The 19,462-nt window shown below is 36.8% G+C and overlaps 1 protein-coding gene across 3 annotated transcripts in view; it reads left to right on the top strand.

The window, feature by feature from the left end:
* Positions 1–19,462, top strand: part of SLC25A13 (solute carrier family 25 member 13) — a 133,091-nt gene that overhangs the window by 93,344 nt on the left and 20,285 nt on the right. For all 3 annotated transcript variants that reach the window (XM_039522376.1, XM_039522374.1, XM_039522373.1), the window contains 4 exons: positions 414–498; positions 972–1,130; positions 7,194–7,246; positions 8,180–8,260. In XM_039522376.1, the coding sequence (XP_039378310.1) occupies positions 414–498; positions 972–1,130; positions 7,194–7,246; positions 8,180–8,260 (378 nt within the window). The remainder of the gene's footprint in view (positions 1–413; positions 499–971; positions 1,131–7,193; positions 7,247–8,179; positions 8,261–19,462) is intronic.

The following is a 19,462-nucleotide window of genomic DNA, read 5'->3' as shown; positions in this document are numbered from 1 at the left end:
ACATGGAACATTTCTTAAATGTAAATCCAATCAGTGTTTGAATACTAACACACGCAGGAATTTCAAAGTAGAATTGTTTCCAGGTGTAGAAAATGGTGATTTGTCTGCCAGTGCTTTATTTATAAAGCATTTTGGTCACTGTTTGACTTTGGGGATATCTAATTGTGTTGGGAATGCCCAGTGAGCTTGTCTTTTCCATTCCAGTCATAACAGGTTACATTTTTGCAATAACACAGAAAATGGAACTGCAATTTTCAATTATTTTTTAGGGTTTTTTTTCCTAACATACCACTGGGATTACCTAGCAGTATCTGACATTGACTTCACTCTACATATCTGTGAAATGGTAATCTAATTTTTTCTTTTTTACTCTTCTCATTGTCCCAACCCCTCCCCAATTCCTACCCTTGCAGAAAGCTCCAGGTGATGTTTCTCGCCCTATTCTCATCCAAATAGCAGAATCGGCCTACAGATTTGCCCTGGGTTCAGTTGCTGGAGGTTAGTAATGAATAAGTGCAAGAATGTGCATCTTTGTCTTTCTATCTGTCTTTCTTTCTGTTTCTCCCATTTAAGTGTAGGAAGACAAAGCCTTGCCTATCTTTTTTTTTTTTTTTTTTACTTTTTTTTTTTTTTTTGAGCCATAACTATGACAGAGAATGAGAGCAGGGGGAACCCGTTGTATAATTTCTTTTGTATCTACAAGTGATCAGAGATTTACAGGTGGTTTTTCTGCCTGGCTTGTCACCAGACTGGTTTCATAAGAGAGAGGCTAATGATGAGGAAGGGCTGTGATGATGCACATTTAATTAAAATGAACTGTGACAACCCTTTATGGAACCAGCTTATATTGTAGATGAAAAAGACACAAGTTATTATTGAGATATAAGCATAGACTGTGTCTATTACTGTTTTAAAAAAAACAACATTGTATGCAAAATAACACTTTTTCACACACCAAATTTTGTTTGCAGCTGTTGGAGCTACTGCAGTGTATCCAATTGATCTGGTGAAAACTCGAATGCAAAACCAGCGCTCTACTGGGTCATTTGTGGGAGAACTTATGTACAAAAACAGCTTTGATTGCTTTAAAAAAGTGCTGCGTTATGAAGGCTTCTTTGGACTGTACAGAGGTCAGTTTCCAAATGTCATATATAATAGTAATATACCAAAAAAAGTTTTCTGCCAACCTGAATTCCTCAGTCCCTGTTGTTGTTAGGGCTTGAATAAAAAAGGAAAAAATTAATATTCTGGGCCTGGTTTATGCTTGTGTAGTCTAAATGTCTTTGATCAGATTTGTTGCTCCTAATAAGTCACAACTCTCTCCTAGGTCAGGGGTCTGCAAACTTTTTCATAGTACAAAGCACATCTTAATTGAGAAATTGTCTTGCGGGCCTCTTCCTCCCTTCATTCACAATGTCATGGACCACCTCCCTTCCCATCTGCAATTGTATAGCATTGCTGTGGCAACTACAGCAATTGCTTACAGGGAAAACTTAGTATGAGAAAAGCTTTTTTGTCCCTTTAGCAGTCTTCAGTATGATGGGTGTCTTGTAATTTTTGACAAAAGTTAATCAAACCATCTACTTCTGCTCTTCATTTTATTGCACCCTCCCATCTGTTCTGTATCTTCTGGCTGAAAACAAGAAGGAAAGACAATACCATGTGAATAGCCAGCTCTTCTTGGACCATCAACATGTGCTTCACTGATCACCAGTTGTACATAAAAGATGACAAACTGCATTCCTTGGACATCAGCCCCTGTTATCTTGCTAGCCATGGCTCCAACTCAAAACCCAACAGACTGCTGGGTTCAAGTATTGACACAAAAAGCAAAAACATCAACAGTATTACTTTAGGTTATGGATAGGTAGTTACAGATAATCATAAACTGATACACATGGCTGCAATTTTTCCAGTGGGGGCACACAGGTAAAATAAATTTCTCTTCTTCTGGAATCAGACATATTAAGTACACTACCAGCGGTAGTTTATGCTCCTCTGACACATAGATCAGTGAAGATTCTCATACAAGCCTGGATTGAAGCTGATTTTGGATATCTTTTTAGAGTAAGCATACTAGATACTGTAGTGACTGAACATCATTTCTGAAAACAACTCTTGTTTTTCGTCAGACTTCCCGTAAGAAATTCAACCTGAGGCAGACATGAAGCATAGAAAATTTTAGTCCAACAGATTACAGTTTGACAAAGTTATGAGCAACTGAAAACAGAGTTATAATACAAAGTGTTAGACAACCGTAATAATAGTTTGCAGTGGCCGTGTAGATTTGAGGAAGAGCTCTGTGTAGCTTGAAAGCTTGTACCTTCTTCCAACAGAAGTTGGTCCAATAAATACCAGTAAAAACCTGCCTTGTCTCAACCTTAATAATAGGTGTTGCTACACACTCTTCCTGTAACGCAGTGCTCGCTGAGATGTGCCCCCCAAGGGGTGCGGAGAAACGTTCAGGGAGGGATGTGTGGCAGGGCCCAAGACAACATCCATGGTGGGGGGGGGGGTGTGTGTCATTCAGTTGCAGCTCCATCCCCAGCCACAGTTCCGCCCCACCCTCATTCCCTCTCCGCCCGCAGGCCAGCTCTGCCTTTAGCCCCAGCTACTCCTCCATCCCCAGTTCTGCCCCCATTCTTATGCTGAGGAATCCTTGGCTGTGCAGTAATGGAGGGGGGGCACGGACAGATTCCACTACTTGGGGGGGGGGGGGGGTTTGCAGGGGGGAGCGTGACAGGAAAAATTTGGGCACCACTGCTGTAACGTGTGCTTTGAATTATTGGATGTTGGTTGACTAATTCCTCTATAAAACACAGATTATGTAGATTAAACACACAGGATATTTAATGTATCCTACATGATTTTTGAGCAAATCTAGTAATTTAGTAGAGTGTTGACAGAGATTTTCTTCTTGCTAGAGGTTTCTAGCAACCAAAAACTTAGAAAATGCCCAACTATTAGATGAAAAACATAATTTAATTTCCTAGTGTACAGCTGCTTTATCTGTGTTTCCAAAATAGCAAATTGGCGCCATCAGGATGCAATGAGAATTCCATTATATCGTCTTCTGAAGAATTGTATAAACCGCTCTAACACAGGAATTTCAAATTGGGGAAATCACACGTCCTGCATAAACTCCTTTTGCTCATTGCGTTGTTTGTACATTGTACTGTCTTGCTCCTTTTGGCAGTTTCTGGGCAAGTAATATTGGGTTTATGAGCTTCCTCCACCACAGCCCATCTTCCCCTTTATCTTGAAGTAGATTCTGAATCAGTGAATTTGCAATCAATTTGACAGTGTTAATGCCCTAAACACAGGATTATGATCTCATTTCAGGATTAAACAGGAGGAGAAACTGGATTATTTTGAACAACACAATCATTGTAGAGGCAATTTGCTGGCAGAGTAAACTGCATTTTGTACAAATGCGTTGTTTGAAGTTCACTCTGGTGTAACTTCCCTTTTTAAAGATGAATATAGATGGAATTTATTAAAGAATTTGGAACTCCCTCTAGCTACTTGCAGTGGTTGTTGGGCTGCTGCCTGATTGCCAGGTGTATGACAAAAGGACACTGGGAAAGTTTGGCAGCAGAGGGGAGGTTAAAGAGGTTCCAGTTAGGTTTGGATGCTGAAGGGATGACAAGAATTTGAGGGATGAATTTACAGATGAGTACATTCACCTGGTATATAGCACTGTGGTTACTTTGACAAAAAAAACTTCCTATGTCATTTCATGCTACTGTCTGAGGAATTTAAGTATTTAAAGTTAGAGTAGCACATATGTGCCACTGTTCAATAACTGAGGCTCTTTATTGTAACATGTTTGTTAGCAATGGAAAGAACTCTGTTAGTGCAATTATTCAGAATTGAGATAGTTGGGCATTCAACACTCTGCGCATTGCAGTGTCAGACAAGTGAGCAGGTCTTCCAGACCCTACTCAGGATATTTTTTAAACAGATCACATTTTTCCATTCACTGGAGTGAACAGAGGTTTTTTTTTTTGTTTTGTTTTGTTTTATTTTTATTTTTATTTCCACCCCAATTTTTAAAAGAGCAGAAATACCATGTCTTAAACCACTAATCTCAGATAAGGATAAATTACACCATCTTGTGGCTGTAAAGAGAGCATTAAATTTTCTTTAAAGAGAATTAAATCCTACGGCTAATTGGGAGGGTGTTACTTGGAAGACACCTAGATACCCATTATCACGAGCACAGTATAAACACCGGTACATACTTTTTGTAACTTTCTAACATGCCAGTGTGGAAATGATATGGACTTTATTTTTCTCTTAATTCCGAAGATGGCACCTCCAGTGCCATGATACTCCCCCTCCCGCAACTCCTCATAATCTATAGTCTTTAATCACTTCTTTTAGTCACTTGTGAATTTACATGTGTCTCATACTACAAATGAAATGGGATCGCTAAGATAGAAACTTCATTTTCTGGAAACTTGCAGTTGGGTACCAATTTATGGAGTGGTAGTACTCTCATATTGTCTGTTTTCTTGTGTAAATCCTGTAACAGGAAAGTTTGCAGTGTTCAATTACCAACTCTGCATTGTGTGTCATAAGGGTTTCAAGCATTTTACATAGATTGAGCAACAGCTCTTCCCACCTACTCACTTGTTTGTGTGGTGTAGTTACCTGATACTAAAAAAAATAAAAATAAAGCATGGTGTGAAACCAAGATCTGATCATCCACACAAATCTATAATATATTTTTGATTAATAAGATCTGTCTCCTCCACTACTGAAATGAAGCAGAAACAGTTGATGGTGCTGATTTGATATATACTAATTTGAAAATTGTTCCTCTGATTCCATAAGCTCTTAATTTAATTTGCAATACTACATTTTTATCGTATCCATCTTTGCCTTCTTTCAGAACCCTAGTATAATGTGAAGATGAAATGTGAGGTCAGAAACCTGAGATGTGCATAGATTGTATGAGGAAACTTTATTAAGTAGCATTTCTCTTTATTATATATAATATTTTATAGGTGGCACACACAGCAACACATCTAATTAAAATTGCCTAAGTCTTCTCATACTATGAAGGGTTTTTTTGTTTTGTTTTTTTTAAGATGCTTTATAATTTTCACTTTCTGGGTTGAAACTTCCTCTATGAGGTAAATTTTCGTGGAAAGCTTTAGTGAAAACAGTTTAGTTGGGTTTTTTGAGTGCAGAAGAAGGCAGATGGGAAGAAATGACTTGCCAGGATAAACACATTTTTGCTACTTTTTTGAGTACCTTGAACAATTGGGGTAGAAAAAATATGACAAAGTGACCATTCCCAAATCTGTCCAGTGAAAATCAGTTCGATTTGGCCTAATTATAACGCTTCCAAAAAATGGACACTGAATATATATACAATTTCTTTAAATTAACGCTCTCCCAATATTTTGTCACTGCACATGCCTATCAAAGTCCATGGGAGTTTTTCTGTTGATTTCATTGGGCTTGAGGTGGAGTGTATGAAGTGTGCATGCACCGTCTGTTATATCCAGGAAAGGCCCCGATATACTTTGTTATGCTGGTGTAAATTCAGATTTACTTTAGATTTATAAAGTGATGATTGCAAATAGAATTAGGTTCAAAATAAGGCACAGATTGTTAGAATTCAGTCTTATTCAGTATGTGTCCCTGCCTCATTCATTGCGCAAGACTGGCTGAATGAGACAAGGGTCTTGTGGAAAAAGTAGTCATTAATGACATGATCACACATTATCAGAGTATATTTGCATGGAACACAGAGTTAAGGTTGCACATGCAACTAAAACTAATTGAAACTTTTCAAAATTTAAAATTCTTCAGCTAAATGTGGACAGTTTTCCTTTGCAAAATTTTACCCTTTTTTGGCCAGCTGTACGTGCAATTGCACTAGTGGAATTTTCTTTCGTTTGACGGTTCAGCAATGTAATTGTAATTCTGTTTTAACCTAATTGTTTTGGGTGGAGAAATGTACTTGTGTGTGCTTGTAATGATGCACATAATTAATAAAAAATACACACTATTTCTTGAAAAGCAGAATATAGTTTGACTGCTTCTGAAACAACAAGCCAAATGATATTGTTCTCAGCAAATGTCAATAGCAACCAGAAATGCTGGAGGGTTGGAGCAAGAGGGGGGGAAAAAAAATCTGTGGGTCAGACTAATGTATTTTTCATCCTCTTTGTCATCCAAATATCCAGTTTGGTGGCAAAAAAGCCCTTTGGGAAGCAGGCTCCTTAGACATAGAACTATAGTTGTATCCTCTTCATTCAAATATGAGAATTGCAAATGTTAGAATTAGTGTCATTTTCCCCAAAGTACTGTGTACATTATTGAAATACTTAAGGCCTGCTTCTGCAACTCTTGCTCACAGGGTTACTTCTCACATATGTAAATAGTGCCGTAAATCACCCCCGCTTTTCACTGTGCACAATGCTGCACTTGAGGCAGCATTCTGTCCCCACATTCCTTCTGTAAGGTTCTGTATCTTCTTTAGATCATTTCAGCTGAACTTTTACAAAAATAGATTGTTCACTTTAATTCAACAAACCTGTGCTGACCAGAGACTCTCAGTTCCAACTGTATAGTGCAGCTCTTATTAAGAGAAATCAGAAATTCCACATACTGGTTGCTAAATAATATAACTTCCAGTGTCTAAGCTTTGGAGAATTAGCGCTCTAGACAAAGTGCTCGACTTAAGAATGCAGTTGTACATGTTTGGCTGTTTTGCATTACTTTTTCATATCCCCTTAGGTCATTCCACCTAATGTTATTGTTTCATGCAAGAAAAATGCTTTATTCTCTTGATTTTGAAATGCAGATAACTTGTTTCACACTGCAGAACTACCTTAACTTTTGTCTGAAGAAATAACAGAACACATTTTGATGTGTAGAGCAGAATACAGTATTATTTTGGTTAAACCTGTCTTGGTATATAAATTTCTTAAATCACTAATATTAGTTTAAGTGCAAAGTAACTAATATATGAATAGGAAGTTGCTTTGACTTCATGTGGCAGTAAGAAGTTTGTTCTTGAAATGGAATGTTTAAGTACTCATTAAATGTAATAGCAGAAAATTGCCTAAAAAATTGCCCTCGTTTCTGTGTGGTGATCTTTGCATATAGCCGTTGATTTGTTTAGCTAATACTAAGCTATTTAATACATTTAAGCTCTCTTTGTGTGTTTACAGGTCTTTTACCACAATTATTGGGAGTAGCCCCAGAGAAGGCCATAAAACTTACTGTAAGTCTGAAAGTGAGGGTTCTCGCTTTAGCCATGATTTGTATGTCTGAATTTCCAATGAGGAGACGTAGGGTTTTTGTGCTTTACTGTGTTAGAATATATTCCATGTTTTTTCGTTAGATGAGGTTTTACTTCCAAAGAGTATGACAATTGCTCGGATCTCAACCATTGGCACTGCAAGTGGTGTACAAGCAGCATACTTGTATTTCTGAAAAGGGGCTGATTTAAACCTATCATTTGGGGGCTTGATTCAAAATGTACAAAGTCTCCCTAACCCACTAGTTTTACTCCGCTGTTTGTTTTGAAGTAGCCCAGGCCTTGATTTTGTTTCTTCTTACAAAGGAATAAGATCCCCTCCCCCTCCCTCCCCCCCCCCCGCAGCAGTTGTGTTTAATTCCTAGATTAATATAAAAGAATGCTGGCACACAATGGAACTCTGATATGAAAGGAACCTGTTTGCATGAATTCCTATTATGTACATTACTTGCTCTTTAGCTCATGTAATTTTAGATTTTCTGAATATTTTGAAGGCATTCAAGAATTTCTCATTATTACCTAATCATAATGCATTGTTTATACACAATAGCCAGTGATAATGTTTCTTTTTCATTAAGCTAACATTGCTATAAAATGTATTGCATCTTGAAATCCAATTTTAAATCAGCTTTCAATTACCATTTTGGAGACTCTTATGGAAACTTATGATTATTTCATATATCTTTAAAATAACGTGTTTATTTGAAAGAATAGTACTACAGCCAACTTTACAATATTTCATATAGTGCATAAGATTTTATTTAAAATCTGTGACTGTTTGGCACCTTGATAGATGTAACATCTGGATTTATTTGCATTTTTAATTGCGCAAAATTTGTAATTACTATGTGCTTCTCACTCCTTATTTATCAACTTTCATAAATCCTTGTTTTTAAGGTTAATGATTTTGTGAGAGACAAATTTATGAGCAAAGATCGTTCTGTCCCACTGGCAGCAGAAATTCTTGCTGGCGGTTGTGTAAGTATCTTCTTTACATTTCCTACGTTTGGGAGAGATTAAAATATACTATATAAGATTACATTTTGTGGACTAAGGTTTCTGTTTAACCACAGATCCAGTGCAAGGAAAGAATCTACTAGAGCAACTCAGTTTTTTCCTAGATAGTCCAGTTCTTGATGTGGAAGGGTAAACATTTCTATGCTTCTTGCCTTTTAACTAATTTGTATAATTCTTCACATCTTAGAATTGTTTCCTTAATAAATGGCACATTGGCTGCAGCTTATGGCCTAAATAGGATTCACGCTAACCTTTCCAGAAGTTAATAATTAGTGCATTATTTCATTTTGGCACCCACTGTGCGATGTCACTTTTTTCCTGATGTTATATCACGCCTACTAATTTTCACTTTTTGCAGTGATACTGGCTTTGTAAATGGCAAAAACTACTCATGCTTCCTTGCGTTCATAGGAGACGTAGGCTGTGTAATGTTAACTACTGCATAATGCATTCCTGAATGTAGGCTGTATTTAAAACCCAGCATAGTTTAGAAGACTGTTTTCCTTGCACAGAATAGTATTTTAGTGAATAATCTGTATCTCATTCTGCATAGTTTACACTTTAGTTTAGTTCTATCTAGTCATACTATATCTCACTTTATCTGGTGTATTGATTTTATTCAAGCGAATATAAATACTTTAAGTAAAATGAACTCTTGTTCAAAGACTAGTGCACTTTAAAGATAAAGAACACTGTTTATTTAAACTGGCTTTGATCACTGGGGCAGAGCAGTGCTGGTATATTTTCAATCTAACTTAGTTTCTGCTGTCATAAGACAAATGAGGTCACATTTTAAAGCAGTTTCTATCTGTGCTGAAAATTATGTTGAACAACTTAAAAACAAATAATTCTATCGTAACATCAGTAGTGCAGAGATTCATGCTGTATGTGCTTGCAAAGAGCACGTTATGATTATCTGAGCCTCAGGGTGAAGTTGTTTGAATGTAGTACAGACTGAGAAGTCCTGGCTTTCTGTAATTCTCATGGGATGAAGCAGGATTTGGCTTCTGTCTGACTACTGCTTCTGTTTGATCACTGACCTGTCGTAGACTGCCAGGTAGGATCCCCTTGTTCTGTAACTTTAGGAGCATTCAAAAAAAAAAAAAAAAAAAAGAATGTGGGCCTGTAAAGACCCAAATAAAAGCACACACTAACTGAAGGGAAAATGCAATAAAGTACTTGTGGATACAAAAATGTTTGCCCCTCCCATTTAGAAAATTTTTAGTTGTGTGCATATGTCATATAGAATTCAATGCATCTTTTCAACATGAAAATGCACTAAATTAACCTAGATTTGTTTTATTGGCAGATCTTAATTTTTTTATGTAGTGCGGATAACACTAGTTCTTTCACTGTAACCTATCATTTATGAGGCTGCTGCAGCAAGCCTTTTTCAATAGTTCATTGTAAACTAAGGATCTGCTTTAAGAGGAAGATTGCTTGGGACTTATTTTAAATATGCTGTAAATGTTGGATTATTCCAGTTGGTATTTGAAATATAAAGTTAATTGAGATTCTGCATAAAGTTCTGGTAAGAGATGTGATGGCAGAGTGCCTTGAGTTTTCTTTAATTGAAGTGTTTCACTTAAGGGTACAGTTTAGTTCCAGGTAGATAGGTTGTGACTTGTATGTCTTCCTGCAGGTGGTCTCATTTTTTTGTATTTGTGCATCCACTTCAAACTTACAGCACAGATTGTCTTTAGAAGTGATGCCTAGTTATTGGCTTCAGTGGGAGCAGAGTGAGTTCTTTGGGAAAGTCCACTCTTGTCTTTTACGTCTACTTAAAACATTGATAATCCCCCATGTGGGAGGCAAGAAGACAGTGGTATATAGTATGTCAAGACTCTGTTACGGCTTATTGTTAATCATTATCCTACAGAAGTTTACAGGATTCCAAGAATATCAGAATTGCTCCTAAAGGAGGGCAGCCAATTAAGACGAATTTTGAAGGGTGAAGCTGTCGGATTAGCTTTCCACTCCCCATGCTCAGATCTCAACTACAAATGGGTGATAAATTTACATTTAAAAATATTGGTCACCTTCTCTAATCTCCTAGGTCTGAACTGTTTGATTAAGCAGTAATGTCTACACTTTTTCATCTAATAAACGTGGGTATTTTATTTTTGATTCCGGTTCTGAGCACAGTGGGAGGACCAAGCAGCTCTGTAGGTGTATTTGTCTCTTTGGGAATACAAAGGGCTTTCAAGGGTTCAGTATCACATGAGCGGTTCCACTCCGCTGTTCGCCCAACCATTGCTAGGCGTTGACTTTTAAGTCCCTGGGGAGCTCACCTTGCATCATAATTACTGAGAATTAGTACACATGGCTGACTTTTGCACTTGTAACCAAAGCTGCTTGTTTCATTGAACAAGCCTTTTTCTGTTTTGTAAACTGTTTTCTCCCCTGCAAAAAAATACAGAAAGATCTTTGCTTCATGACCTCATGGTATTTAGTTCAGCTAACAGACTGTTTCATAGCTTTTATTATGTGAAGATGAAAGTGGTAGTTTATCTAAAATTAAAAGAAAATAAAAAAAATTCCTAGAACACAATTAAAAGAAAACTGTAACCTTTATAGATTATTTTGATACAGTGGTTTAAGGAGAGTTGAAGTGTAAATCATTCTATTGAATCAGAAGTGCTAAATTCTGCTTCCTTACTTATAAGGAATTCTACTATTATAAGGTCAAACTGCAGCTATTATTTATTATAATTTATTAATATATATTTAATGCAGTAATTTGGTGCTTGACAGCCATGAAGAGATGTGATCCCTACCTATTTGGTACTCCTATCTTCATTTGTGGGTTTTGAGAATCCTTTATATAGTCCCTTACACTATTATAATTCTACAAATCTTCATTTCCAAGATGTAATAAAGTGTCCAATGATACTGTGGGGCTAGAATTCAGATCTGCTAAAGACCTATGCAGAAAATATAGGTTAATTTCCTCAACTTTAAAAATGCAAAAACATGTTACATGAAATTGTCCTAATATTGTGGCTACCTGCAAGGAGACCATGATAAGAGGACAAGTGTATGGCTAGGTGCAGGGTGACAGAGGCTGAGCTCCTTTTGTAGTAGTAATAATCTTAAAGCTTCCAGAAGAGAACATTTTTCTTCCCAACTTTCAAGTTATTTCACATTGGTAACTGTTCCAGTGAAAGCTACTGGCGTCTGAGGCCATCCTGGTTTAATGATATACCACAGTATTGCCTGAAAGGGAAAGAGGGACCAACAAAATGTAGAAAGCCAATTTTATTTTGAAAAATGGTTATTCATATTGCACATAGCCACTTAGGGCTGTTACTGGTTAAGACATTAAGTAATTTTTTTGATACAGTAACACGAATCATTCTCATTTGGATCATAATCACAGAGTAAAAACTCCAGTTGCATTGTGATTTAAAGTAAGACTGACTTTTTTTAAGAAGACGTCTGTGTCATAAAACATTGAGATGAATATTCTGCTTGCTTGCATAAATATTAGTTTTCTTTGTAAATGGAGTGATGGCAAAATGAGTAACTTGTGTTAACTCTGGAAGTAGGGACAGACATTCAAGTACTGAAAATAAAATATATATTAAAAAATACAAACAGTTGGTCACTGGATTGTTAGCAAGAGAAGGAAAAATAAGCAGTATGACTTAAAATAAATACCTATACAAAATCTCTAAACTACTTGCATTTACTGATACAAAAACACCCATATAAATCAGTAGCCTGATACTTTGTAAGAAGCACTACAAAGCAAAATTTTGTTCTTCCCTTAAGTACATACAGTCTTTCCCTACACAGCATCTGTGCCTCCTCACTATTAGCTGATTTTAAATCACGTAGCACAGTACGATTACAGCTCCCGTACAGACTTGTTTTTATTAAAGTTGTTGAGATAGATTTAGATATATATTTCTAGAGGTTTTATGTTTATAATAATAAAGCTGAGACATACTGGACCTGCATGGATAATCTCAGCTCTCCCATGGAACATAAAAATTAGATGTTACAGGATTTTAGGGTTTGTTTAAGTAGAAAGTGTGCAAAATTCTTGTCAGCAATAATTTATAAAAGGTAAATGCACTAACATTCCATGGAAGTTGTGACAAATAATCAATCCCACTGCAAATTCTTAATACTGTTACTTACAACATTGCTTTTGTTTTTGAAGATAATAAAGATGCGTCCAGTGGTGTCCTGTGAGTTGTGTTCTCTCTCTAGCATATTGTAATCAAGGCACAGAGCTGGAGGATTGCAACTACCAGAACCTTCTTAGATGTCTTGCCTGCAAGAATCCAGAAACTCTTACAAGATTGTAGACTAAAGGAAACTGGAGGTGCCATTTCTGTTTTCCGTGTGCAGAAACTTAAAACTGAGAAATTTATTATATTTGGCTGAGAAATCTAGGATAAAAAGAAACTCAGAGCTATATGCCAGGAAAAAAAATGTGCATGTCAGAGAGAAAATAGAACAGTCTCATTCTTCTTAATGCTAAAAGTTCTGGTACAGTGTATTAAGGTTGTTAGAGAAATAATGGTGTTCTTTATGATTGCTGATATTAACTTTGAAAGGAAACTGAGTACACTTTTTTGAACTCTTAACAGATTAACTCTAAGAGGTCTATTCTCCCATCAATACATGCATATAACTTCCATTAGTGTCAGTGGGAGTTGCACATGCATATAAAAACCCAAGATTCACTTTTCTGGTTTAAGGAGGAACTGGGGAAGATCTTTATTTTCATTGCCAGTTGAAATTAAAGCTGCCTATTTATTAACTTGCTTAAAAGTCCCTTAACTTAAATTTAGCTGTTAAAAGTATGGCCTTCTTCTATGACTTATTGTGTATGAATAAATTTTAACTATATATAAAACATTAACCTCTTGTACATATATCTAGATTCAGACTCAAATTTAATTTGAGAGGTACTATTTGGTAAAGCCAGATGTGCTTTAAAACTGTTACATTTGAGTTGTTTCCAATTAATTGTTCATCCAACCTTAGTTTTAGGTGTTGTGTTGAAGAGTGGTGGCAGATAAAGTAACATAATATTCTATCCAGGTCATTGTAGCAGAAAGTCGTCTTATTAGGGAGGGAGAGTCCTGTGGTGTATATTTATCCTTCCACCCTCCAGACCAGATGAGGAATTCCAAGCTATCTTTCCTTATAGTTTTGGATTTTCTCCTACTAGTTCACTGAATCTTTCACCCACCCCATCTGTTTGAAATGGCCTTTCTTAAAGTATGTAGGGCATGTTCATGTACACACACAAAATACCTATTCCAAGTGATGATTTCTCTGCAGTATATATACTCTTATTTTAGGCTTGTTCATTTAATGTATATTTTTCAAGGCATATTCCCTGGGACAAATCAGAGAGGCTGATTTTTTCCAATAGAATTTTTACAGATCATAAAACAATCCGGGGGAGGGGCAGCATGGTTTTAGTTAGATTTTTCAAAGCCTAAAGCATACAATCCTTTTGGACTATAAAATCCCATTTTTTCATTGAATGTGCTTAATGTTCTGCACATTTTAAATATTTAAAATATGATTTTACTACTGTATTGTGAAAGTTTATTGTATTGACAAGATATTTTATAGCCCCAAAAATATAATTTGTTTTAAATTACCTTTAACTGCACTGCACTCTCCAATCCTCCTTTTAAAGGAAGCTGAAGATTTTAGTGTTAACCAGTACAGGTCCAAAAAACTAAAATCTTAAATCCAAATCAGGACTTCAGATCCAGTTATCTAGTAGAAATGGGAAGATACTTATAATGTGACAATACCAAGAAATAATGGATTACAGTTTTAATACAGCTACCATGCCTTAAGGCATGGAAGGTCTGTAAATCATTAAATGATACCACTAGTAGTCAAAATAGACAGAAGTACAGCAGGCAGAGCCAGATGTTAACATATTTGACAGGGCTGTAACTTAATTGCTTTTATGACACCAATCAAGTAGGCTCCACTTTGATTTCTTGGCGAGGCTTCTGAAGAACAGTTTTACCTGTAAAGTGGAAAATAGAAAATCTACTGTTTTTCCATTGCAAAACTGGTCAGAGCTTTGTAAATAAACCATCATTTTCTGTTCAGCCATGTTGTTAAAAAATGAGGGTGAAGAAATCTCAATAACTTGTATCTATTTGTTTCAGAAATTATTCAAGCAGGAATCTACTTTGCTCTGTTTGATCAGACTAATTGCAGTTCCATTTATAGATTGTTTAATGTGAATGTCTGAGGGAGCTTGTTCCCCAGTTTTTGCTACATATGGATATTGAAGAAGCTTTAAGTGTTTGAGATCGCAGTGTGGCAACTTGGCCATTTAGACTATCCAAACTAAAAACCTTTAACCAGAGCTAGAATAACTACCCCTCAAAGGAGAGGCACACTGGGAAAATGCTACCTGTCAGTATGAGTCTGGCTCCTTTGCTGAGCTTATCAATGTCCGGTCATAAGCAGAGTGAGCCAAGTGGTAGTGATAACAGGTGTGCTGCACATTTTCAATGGCAAATGTACATGTTGGAGAATGCTATCCACGCCTCTCTATAGATAGCACAAACAGGAAAAGGGTGAGCAGTAGTTGGTGAAAGAGTAGAGCTCTCCCACCTTCCTGCCAGTCAGGAGATAAGTGGATCACCCTTCTCAGCAACTGGGAAGGGACAAACAAGTCAAGTCAAGAGCTGGCTGATCTGGGTATCTCCCCTAGAGCTGGTTGAAAAATAGAAAAAGAACTTTATGAACAAATGTGAAGCAACTTTATTTTACATTATTTGAAATGGATCCTCCCCCCGCCAATTAACTGTTTTTAGCCAAAACTTTATCAAAATGGTTATCAAGACTTTTCATCTACTGAGCCCCTGGATTTTCAATAATCAGTTCACTGAAAAATCCTGGCTTTCAGTAAATGAAATATTTTGAGTAAAATGTGAAAAATCTGTGGAATTTTTAAAAAATCATTAAATTTTCCATTTTTTAAAAAAAGACACTTTTCAAAGAATAAACTTTTTGTCTGAAATTTTTGAACAAGCTCTGTTCTCACCAAAGTGCTTCCCCTCAAGTTCCCCTATGAAAATATGTCTTGAAGTCTATCTTGCCTCCTAGTTGATTGGAATATTTTTTTCAAGCCTGGCTTTCAGTAATCTGGGACAGAGCTGACCTCTCTAGAACCCAGTAGATAGGAAAGGAGATGCCCAGTGTAAAGGCATGTATAGCGATACTCTTTTGATTTTTTGGTATTGGTAAAACAGGACTTTTGAAGAGACTAAGGTTGTTTAAGACCCTGGACTGGGACTCGGTACATCTCAGGTTCAGTGTCTGGTTCTGTCTATGTTACCGCGGGCAAATCACTTAATCTCAGTTGCCCATATATGAAATGAGGATAATGCTACTTCCTTTCTCTCACCCTTTGTGTATCTTGTCTATTTAGATTCTTATCTTCCTCTGGGAAGGGCTTTTCTTTACTATGTGTTTGTACAGTGCCCCCCAGGTGCCACTAAACAAAACCAAAAAAGTGTGAGAGGGGAGGTATCCATAGTAACATGCAGCTTGTGAGGGTCAAGGACACAAAGGGTTTTCTGAACAGCCTATCAGGCAAATTATTAAAGTCTTAGTAGTTCCATTTCAAAGATTAGGAGTGATTGGGAGAAAGTTACACCTTGATGGGATTTTATTCCAAGGTGGGGATGGGATAGTTCTTATATATACATTTTGTGTGTGTGTGTGTAGATATATATAAAAAACAGTGGTTGCCATGAAAAAAGGCAGTACTGATTCTCATTTACTGCATTATTTCTCCATCCTTATAATAGGAAATTACTACTGTACCCTAGGCAACACTGCAATAACTATTGAGAAATGTTGACATTTTTCTTATAGCTACCAGAGTAGGACCCCCCTGATAGGCCACCCTAATTACAAAATAATATTTTGATCCACAGTGATTTAACCTCTGTATTGTCATAGTGCCTGAATGCCACAACCATTGTGCGGATCAACATAATAAATGATAGTTCCTGCTCCAAAGAGCTTTATGTCTAAAACCAAGACATGAGAATGGAACACATGAGCAGTCCAGGGTAGGGGTTGAGGAAGGGGGTAACAAATAACTATAATATGATATGCACAAATGTTAGCTAGTCCATAGTAGTGATCACAACTCTCAACAAGCTTAGCCATCACCAGGTTGTACTTTCCTGCATGTATTATGGAAGAGGTGAGTTTTGAGGAGGCACTTGAAGGAGGACAAAGTGACAATAGATATCCAGCCAGCTGTAAAGTGTAAGCAATCTCCAAATATCCATTGCTGAGAGTAGAATGAAAAGAGATCATGGGTTGGAGAAGATGGAGGTCAGAGCAGTTAAAATTACATTTCACAATTACTGAAAAAGTCTGTGGAAGGAGAAGTCTGCAGCTTCATTTGGGTAAGGGGTCATTTAAATTCACACCACGTACAAAGCCACAGAACTTGCTTCCTGAAGGTTAGGCTTGAATTTACATTTGATCTTTTCAATGCGTTCCTAGCAATTTCCACTTGTGAAGATGGATCTCATTTAGTCCATAGGTGCAAAAAACTCCAGTTACACTAAGATATGAAGTTCCCATTCTTTTTAATGTGGTGGTGATGAAATCCTACTTATGACTGTAAAATACTTATAGCACAGCTAGGTGACTTTTGACCTAAGTAGTCAAGTATAAAACAGACAAGTTACTTGTTACACTGACGTGTAATTAAAGTGGTGTGTATTAAATAAATATTTTTTCACATGGGGTGGAACCTCATTTTCTTGTTAACAAAAGAAAAATACTTAGACTTTTTCCACTCTTCCTTTTCCACCCAGGGAAGCAGAGCAAAATTAGGAGAAGGGGTATGATGCATCTAGACTACTGTACAAGGCTACACTGCCATCGAGAGGTGGTCTGATAAAATCATAAACTCTAAGATCAGAGTAGTGTCACTTATGGGGAACTGTAAAGAAGAAAACATTAACTTGCATTTTTTTAAAGTGCACTTTTTATGTATTTTGTCCATATATGAAGACTCATTAATCATTTTATAGTCATTGTGGTTTGTATAGTTGTGTGTTATGTATAATTCTTGGATGATGGAAATATTCAACTTTTAGTCTCATGCCTTCTATCAAATAGAGAGTATAAACATTAGTGTATTATCATTAAAAACCACTCAAGTTGTAAGTTTAAGTGATGCTTTAAAAACAATAAAAATAAATTATGTCTTTACATCAGCTGTTGGATCGTTGCAGTATAGTGTAGTTTGCAGGACCTGCAAAGGATTTTCTATACAGCACTTTTAGGATGAATTCCCACACATTGGTCAAACTCCCCTAAGGATGATGCTACTACTGTGGCTGCAGATTTTCTTTGTGTATCTGAAATAGGACATAAATGGCAGGATTGATTTTTGTGCTGATTTATGTTATAGTAGCATCCTTATGGGCTAATGAATGAGATTTAAAATATGACTTTGAAAGGAGGAGAATTTCAACCCAGTAAATGGATGCAGCGAGATTGAGCCCATCCATGGTTTGTATTGACACAATTATAACTCAGGCTTTTCTTCATTAGTTGAGAAGGAATTTTTAACCTAAGAATGTTAGGATCTGTGAAAAGGAATGTGTTTAACTTTTTTTAACTAAAGCATTTGTACTTTTAAATAATTGTTTAGATGAAGTGGAAAGAAATTCAGAAATCCCGAGGTATGTAAATATTTCATTCTAAATGAAGAAAAAATGGGGATTATTAGGGTATAGTTAAAAGGTAAAATGTATATTAAACTCTTAATAACATTTACCCAGAAGGGATCATGTGGTCATAGAGGGGAGACAGTTAAGCTTGAGTATTTTGGATGTAATAGCTTTTTATTCTTTGATAGTTTCAGACTAAGCACATTGTTTACAAATTCTGCCTTTTTTTGTGCAGGCTCCAGCAATATTAAAATAACTTTCTACTGCAGAGATTACAAAAAATGGATTTAAAGCCCCTGACCATTTTTACAAAGTAAAAATGACAGGAAGATGTTTTGCATGAGGTTTTTGTCTCAGTGAGTTCCGTAAATAGACAATACTAGCAACTAAGGATACACTTGTGATTTCAGCTCCTGGAATGGGTTCTATTCCTGGCTCTGCCACAGGCTTGGTTTGTGACTTTGAGTGTTTTAGGGCTTGTCTACACTGGCAATTAAGAGCGCTGCAACTTTCTCGCTCAGTGATGTGAAAAAACACCCCCCATGAGCACAGCAAGTTGCAGCGCTGTAAAGTGCCAGTGTAAACAGTGCCCCAGCGCTGGGATCCACGCTCCCAGCACTGGGAGCTATGCCCCTCGTTGAAGTGGGTTTTTTTAAAGCGCTGGGCGCCGTGGCCACACAAGGCACGTTAAAGTGCTACCGCAGCAGCACTTTAGCATAGGGCTAGTCTACACTGTCAAACTTAATCTCTGTTTCAAATTCCCTGTTAGTAAAATGAGGATAATGATACTTACCTGATAGGTGTGTTGTAAGGAAATGGCCTTCAATGTTTGTGAGGCTTTCATACTGTAGAAAAGTCCATCAATACTAAACACGTAAAGAATGGTTTAGTTAGGAAGTATTCTGGCCTTCTACACATTGGCTCTTTCCCCCTAAGATTTCCCACCATTGGCATTCGGCTAGAGCAGAAACCAACATTCAAGGCTAGGTAAACACCACACCCAGTGTATGGTAGTGCTGCCACTGGAGCTGTATCAGTGCTAGCTGGTGTTGATACAGCCTTAGAATTTTAGCTGGTGAAGAAGATGTCTGGTGGAAAAAATGTACACAAACACATCTTGAACCTTTTAGTCAAGTACAGTCTGGCTCACAACTGTGAACTGCTGACGGTTTGGGCTTTTGCAGCACGGTACAGCTGCTATGTCTTTGGTCAAATCAGTATGCAAGGTAAGCCCAGCAAATGACAAAAGTTGTAAGATACTTTGGGGATTCTAGTTAATACTATTAGAGAGATTTTCTTGGACTTGCCACTTGAAGCTGTTTCTGTAGAATAGTTTGCCTTTTTCTTAAAACCTTCGATATGGACAGGATAAACAAGTAATCACCATTTGGCTTTTGGGTTCTCAGTAATACTTTGCTCTTCTAATATCACCTTCCATCTGCAGACCTCAGAGGGT

Source organism: Mauremys reevesii, linkage group 2, assembly GCF_016161935.1.
Source record: "Mauremys reevesii isolate NIE-2019 linkage group 2, ASM1616193v1, whole genome shotgun sequence".
In the NCBI taxonomy this organism is placed as follows: Eukaryota; Metazoa; Chordata; order Testudines; family Geoemydidae; genus Mauremys; species Mauremys reevesii.
Note: the sequence above shows the minus strand (reverse complement) of the source record. Positions and strands in the feature narration are given on the sequence as shown.